At 52.5% G+C, this 6774-nt stretch overlaps 1 protein-coding gene across 7 annotated transcripts in view; it reads left to right on the forward strand.

Moving 5' to 3' along the window:
• TBC1D24 (TBC1 domain family member 24) overlaps positions 1 to 4386 on the forward strand; it is a 25301-nt gene extending 20915 nt beyond the window's left edge. For all 7 annotated transcript variants that reach the window (XM_046668720.1, XM_046668724.1, XM_046668728.1 and 4 more), the window contains 4 exons: positions 156 to 251; positions 525 to 747; positions 1212 to 1404; positions 2050 to 4386. In XM_046668720.1, coding sequence (XP_046524676.1) covers positions 156 to 251; positions 525 to 747; positions 1212 to 1366 — 474 coding nt within the window. In that variant the 3' untranslated portion in view covers positions 1367 to 1404; positions 2050 to 4386. The remainder of the gene's footprint in view (positions 1 to 155; positions 252 to 524; positions 748 to 1211; positions 1405 to 2049) is intronic.
• The last annotated feature ends 2388 nt before the right edge of the window (positions 4387 to 6774 follow it).

Below are 6774 nucleotides of genomic sequence, written 5' to 3' on the forward strand. Positions count from 1 at the left end.
CTCTGAACTCTGACCTCCCCACACCACTCTCCACCTGCTGCCCTTGCCCTCAAGTCGGGGAGTGTGTGACCGTCCCACAGCCCCTCAGCAGGCTCAGAGCAGGGGTGCCCCTGCAGGCAGGCTGGGCACAGCCTCACTCGGGCCTTTCTTCCCAGGTGTGTGGAGCTTACCTGTCAACAGACTGGAGTGAGAGAAATAAGTTTGGAGGCAAACTGGGCTTCTTTGGGACTGGAGAGTGCTTTGTGTTTAGGGTGAGTGTGTCTCCCTGCGGGAGCTCTGCCCTGTCACCCTCCCCGCCATGTGACCCTGTTTACTCTCCCGTTTCCTTCTGGTTTATGATCATTAGACCACCAGCTCCATGTGAGCAGGCTGGTCCTGTCTGCTGTGTGTGGTGCCATCTCGCCAACCCTGGCACGGGGCCTGGCACACACAGGGCTCTGGTGAAGATTTGCAGGGGAAAGTGGGCAGGAGGGGCACTGCAGGGCACCATATGCCAGCTCCTTACACAGACCTTCTGCCCTCAGCTACAACCCGAGGTCCAGCGCTACGAGTGGGTGGTCATCAAACACCCAGAGCTGACCAAGCCAGTGTCCTTGGAGACCACCACCGCCGCATCCCCACACTGCCACTCCATATCTTCAGACCCCGCTGACCGCCTCTCACCGTTCCTGGCTGCTCGGCACTTCAACCTACCATCCAAAACCGAGTCCATGTTCATGGCTGGGGGCAATGACTGCCTCATCGTAGGTGGGCACCTCCCCTCCACCTCAGGCCAGGCTTCTGCCTGCCCTTGGTCACTCAGCCTGGGAGGAGGGTGCAGGGTCACAGGCAGCTGAAGTCCCTGGGCCAGTCCTTGCTGACCCAGTTGGCAGGCGCCTCCCCTGAGGGACAGGCAGACCCCCCTGATGGCACAGGAAGAGAGTGGGATTGTTAGGGGGTGGAGTAGGCATGAGGGGCAGGAGTGGGGACAGGAGGGTGCATGCTGGGGAAACGGGCTGGGGAGTGGGGTCTAACCTGGAGCTTGGACCCTGCCAGGGGCCTTTGAAGGGTCCAAGGTCAGCCCTGTGGTTTTAGAAAGGCCTCTGGCAGGGCTGGGGCAGGCACAGCTCCGAGACTTGCCCCATTCCAAGTGGAGATGCTCAGGTGCCAGAAGAGAGTGCCTCGGGGGGCAGTGCTCACAGAGGGGCAGCCACTGACTGAGCATCCCACAGGCGGAGGGGGTGGCCAGGCGCTCTACATCGACGGGGACCTGAACCGGGGCCGCACGGGCCACTGTGACACTTTCAACAACCAGCCCCTCTGCTCTGAGAACTTCCTCATCGCTGCCGTGGAGGCCTGGGCCTTCCAAGACCCTGACACCCAGTAACAGGGCTGCGCCCATGGTGATCCAGCTGCCACTGTCAGGTGGGGCGGGGTGGGGAGGGGCGGGGCGGTCACCAGGCCTTGTCTTCAGGGAGGAGGCAGTGAATGAAGACCCCCCATGTGCGGGATGCTGCTGGGGCTCTGGTGCTGGGCTGGGTAGGGTGCTAGGACCTTAGCTGGCCAGGCCTATTCCTCCTCACCCTGCTCGAATCTGCTCAGACTTGGTACTGCCTGGCTCTCCTCTGTGGAGGCATCCTGTGCCCAAGACCTGGGAGGGGTTGTATCATGCACCCCCTGAGCCTTAATCCCTTGGTGCCAGCAGAAGGGACTAGAAAGGCAGAAGGAACCTGCTCCGAGTGTGGGTCCATGGCCCCCCCTGCTGGTGCCTCTTAGCATGGCTCCTGAGCAGCGTCCTGCAGCCGGCTGCCAGGCCTGTTGCTGGCGGCTCCCCAGCCATGTGTTGGTCCCGAGAAGAGACAGATACTCTGGGAACTGTTCCTTGGCAGGTGGGTCTACCTGGGGCTTCTGACCCAGTTCTCTCCTCCCTGCTCTGGCCTCCTGGGGCCACCTCTTGGACAGTAATGTCAAGGTGCAAGAGCAGAGGACAGGATTTGTGCTCAACTCTGGGCCCCTCCTGAGGGAGGATCAAGGCCTGGAGGAGACATGTGTGTTCATGTGTTTCTGCAGAGCCTGAAGCTTCTGCTGGACCTCGTTGTGTGCTCACACCTGAAGAGGCTGCCCAGGGCAGCCCTGGGAGGGACCCTCTGCGACCAACCCCAAACCAGCCAGCTCCATTTTCAGGAGCCTGCCCAGAGAAGCCTGGACCCATGGAGCCTTCTTCAGCCCTCCTCCTTGCCAGCCTGGGGCCTCCTTAGCTCCCCTGCAGTCTCCCAAGCTGCCCCATTTCACCTGCGTGTCACTGCAGTCACCTGGCCCCTGAGTTTCTGTCCAGACTCCTCAGCATGGCGTGCTCGTTGCATCCAGCCCTGCTCACCTCCCCTGTTGGGCCCCACACACCCAGGTGCCAGGCTGCACCCTCCCCAGCTCCCTGCCCAGGTGGTACCTTCACCACGCACCCCTCTGCATGGCATGTGTCCTCCCTCTGCGTCCCTCTCACAGCACCGTGATTGGCCATATAGCATGGATTTCTTGTGCCACCACCTCTCCCCTTCCTCCCTGCCTTGCCTGGCCTGTGAACACTGCAGGGAGTGGCCTTCCTGCCCTGTGACCTCCCTCAGCTGGTCCTGAGGGCCTGGCCTCCCCGGAGGGAAGAAGGGAAAAGCAGACAGACACCCTAGCAGTCATGCTGGGGCCATGGTGTCCCCAACCCAATTGGCACGTGGCTCCTGCCAGCCCCCTCGTGTCCCCACACACTCACCCCTGCCCATCTGCACACTTTGCTTGCTCCTCCCATGGGGCATTCGTCCTCCCCTGCCCACCTACTCAGACCTCCTCTGAGCCAGGCCACGGTGCTACAGAAGGAAGGACCAGGAACCTTGTGTGGCTTTGGGCAAGCCAATGAACCTGTCTCGAACTCAGTTTCCCCAACTGTAAAGTGGAGCCAGTCATCCCGTTCTGCTGTTCCCACCCCTATGGGACTATCAAGAGACTCTGAGGGGGACAGAGTGAGTCCCTACCGAGGGGAGAGGTGCTGGGAGGCAGTGTTCGGCTCACCACCCCCAGGCCACTGCAGCCCTCGTTGCTCCCCCTTCCTCTCTGCCTCCACAGACCTCGCCTGTACTTTGGTGTTCATTAAACACAGTCTCATTCCATGAACTCCAAGGGTCCAAGTCAGTCTCTTCAACCAGAGGGACCTCCAAGGGCTCCCTTGAGTCGTGCCACCAAATAGGGTGCAGGAGGCTGCACCCCCGCGATGCCTGTCAATGCTTTGTCACTGGATCTTTGAAGGCCTTTTAAAAACAGTGTTTTAGAAGTAGCTGAAGGTATATTCGAGCACCATTTGTATGGCTCCCTCTGCAAACTTCGTGAACTGGGAGACTATTTTTCTGGTGAGTAAGTCTGGAGGATTCTCTGTGGCTGCCCCAAGGGTCGTGCCAGGCCTTTGCCAAGATCCAGCCCAGGGACGGCAGTTGCTACTCAGTCACAATTTATATATCATGAGACCTGTGTGTGCATGCAAAAGATTCAGTTTATTTGAATTTCATATCTCCTTCCTTTTCTCCTAAATCAAAAGGTATGTGTGATTATTCTTTTATTTCTCATTATTGTCCTTATCTCATATTGTGTTCCAAAACAGAACATAATTTATTTTGTTAATGTTCTCTACTATTTCTTCATGATTATTTATTATTAGCTTTTGACGTTAAAAATTAGCCAAAGTTTTATGAATTGCATAGTGAATTATCATTTGTTTTTCTAGAAATATGTAAAGGTTTATTTTAAAAACAAAAAATTGGACATAGTTGAAATCAGTTCATTAAATTAAATGATTCGTTAAAGTGGACTGTATGCCTTTAGGGCTTCAGAAAATCAGTTTTTCAAAAATAATTTGTAATCCAAGAGTAAGTCATTTGTATTTTATGAATTTTTCAGAGTTTTAATTATTGAATTAAACTTAGTATTTCAATTTTTCCTATTTTTTGTAAGCTGCATGCTTATGTTTTAAATTTTTCTGGGCAATTTGTTTTAGAAAATTCTGAAGATTTCAGAAGGTCTTCAAATTTCTCTTATCCATTTTCTGAAGCCATAACGCCTTTATAGTCTCCTCAAGTGTTTTATATTTAATAGGTTCAGTTTTTGTAACTTTTTACTTTGAAATAACTTCAGATTCACGGAGGAGCCACGGGATGGCGTGGCGTTCCCATACGCCCTCCCCAGCTCCCCGTATTAACGTTGTGTATCGAAACAAAGAGATTAACGTTGATATAATGCGTTAACTTAAATTACAGTCTTTATTCAGATTCACTTTTTCTACAGTCTTTTTTTCTGTTTCAGGAATGGATTTAATTTTTTTTTTTTTAAAGATTGGCACCTGAGCTACCATCTGTTGCCGACCTTCCTCTTTTGTTTCTTCTTCTTCTTCTCAAAGCCCCCCAGCACATGGTTGTAGATTCTAGTTGTAGGTCCCTCTGGCTCTGCCGTGTGGGACACCACCTCAGCATGGCCCAATGAGCAGGGCCATGTCCATGCCCAGATCCCAACTGGCCCTGGGCCGCTGAAGCAGAGTGTGCGAAGTTAACCCCTTGGCCATGGGGCTGGCCCCCCTAGATTTAATTTTTAAGGATATTAACTTACCCACATTTTTATTAAATCCAGAATGTCATAAAATTCACAAGACTAACACTGGTCAAAAAAAAAAATTGCCACTAATTAGGCAGTACAGCAACTGTCTCAAACATGTATTCGTATATCTTGATTGTTCTTGTCCTCTGCCTAAATGTCAAGTTTGCATGGAGAAGTTACCAAGTGAAGCAGGACTAGCGAGCACAGCTCACAGGTGCTTCACCGTGCAACATATAAGTAAGGCAGAAAAGTGTGTGGATTTTTAAAAATAATCTGTGGTTTAAAAAAAAAATTATGATCTTTGTTATGTTGATGTCAGATTGTGCTGGAGAAGTTAGGTACAGCATCAGGAATTAGTTGCTAAAGATGAAATGCCTCACACCCTTGCAAGCATGCTAATTTTACCACCCCCTGTGTGGAATTTGTCACCACTGCGCTTGGGACCAAGGAAGCAAATTAGTGGACACACTGTCATGCAGACACTGACCTGTGACATGACATAGAGACACACCAACTAACAAAAACCTTCCCGTTTGGATTGCTGAATCCACAGGTGAGTTACCTGGCTGCTCAGTTAGCCCCACCAGTCAGCAGCCGTTTTATCGGCGAGAAGCACCCCTGGTCGGAGGGAGCCTGCAGGTCTGATGTGGTCCTGTGGTGCCTTCAACGACATGGTGAAGCTTATGTAATCCAAGCCGTCCTGGCCCCTGTTTCTATCTTCATGGGAAGACACAGGAGCAGACCTCTGTTCTCTTTCATACTGAAGTGCATTGACTGGCGAAAGACACGTTTTGTCAAAAGCTTATGAGCTAAAGATTGAAGAGGAAAAGTTGCATGAATAATTTTACATTTCCATTCTTGTATAGGATGGTTATTGGCTGAAAAATGGATTACTGGACTGATGCTTTGGAGCATCTGAATGAATGTAAAAACAAAATTTCGAGGACCGTATGAAAACATGCTAATGTGTAGTGAGTGAATGTGTGGCTTTGTAGCAAAATCTAACTTTGGAAAAGTGAAAATAAGTGGTTTATGTTTGTTCAGTGTTAAGTGCTTAAATAAAATTAACGAGAACTAATGGAGCAACATGATTGTGAAATATTTGGTATGAAAGTGTTTCAGGGGGATGGGAAATCCAGGGTGCGTCATCTCCAGGCCCGACAACGTCCACCTGCGGAGAAGGCTGCACTGGGCATGCAGGAGTGCTCCCTTGAAGAAGAATTGGAAAGACAGCATTAGCCACTGGAACGATGAGAAAAGGCCCCTCGGTCTGAGCAGACACCCCACTGCGTGTGCCCACCTCTGAGTTTGGCTGGCGGGCTCTTGTTCGCAGTGCCCCATCATACAGATACGCCCCTGAATGTGAGCATTGAGCGGAGCCGCATCAGGAATCGGGGTCGAAGTGTCTTAAGAATTGCATGCGCCCCTGTCACACGTGAAACTCAGTATCAACAAGTCATGCATATTCAAAATGAGAGTATTTTATCTGGAAGTTTATAGCAGTCAACACTAATGTCTTTTCTAACACCTTGCATTTTAGTTGGGTGTCCCTATATGATAAAAAGTAAAACAGGCCGCTGCTATCCTCTGTGCCCCGCCTGGATGCCTGGCCCTGCCCGGCCCTGCAGCCCCTGCCGTGCTGGAGCGCCCTCCTGCCCTCCCTACAGCTGCTGCCGGCTTGCCGCCCTCCTGTGACACTGCTGCGTGCTCCCTCCTCCAGCTGCTCTCCTCCACTCTGGCAGACACACGCTCTTGCGCTCCCTCTTCCTTTGGGCTGCCTCCTGTGACGAGCTTGTGATTCATCACCTCCTCCTCCTGCTGGCCCCAGGTGGCCTGGCCCAGGGGCAACAGAGGTTTGACCCCAGCACTGCCGGCTCTCTGGGGCCGGCTGTTTCTCAGTTCCTCTTCTGAACCAAGAGCTCGGCCATTGCCCACCCCTCAGTGGGCTGCAGTCCTGCCCCAGGAGACTCTCCCTGAGGCCCCAGGGGAGATGATGCTGTTCTCCACCCCATAACCCCTCACTCTGTCCCCAACTGTCAGCTGATGACAGCAGGAGCCCCACATGCTCCTGCCTGTGCTGTGGTGTCCATCTAGGGATGAGAGATGGGTGCACTGGTCTCACGTGGCAGTGCACATTTCTGGGACAGACAGTTGGGGATGTCCCCGACA

This window comes from Equus quagga, chromosome 7 (assembly GCF_021613505.1).
Source record: "Equus quagga isolate Etosha38 chromosome 7, UCLA_HA_Equagga_1.0, whole genome shotgun sequence".
Classification (NCBI taxonomy): domain Eukaryota; kingdom Metazoa; phylum Chordata; class Mammalia; order Perissodactyla; family Equidae; genus Equus; species Equus quagga.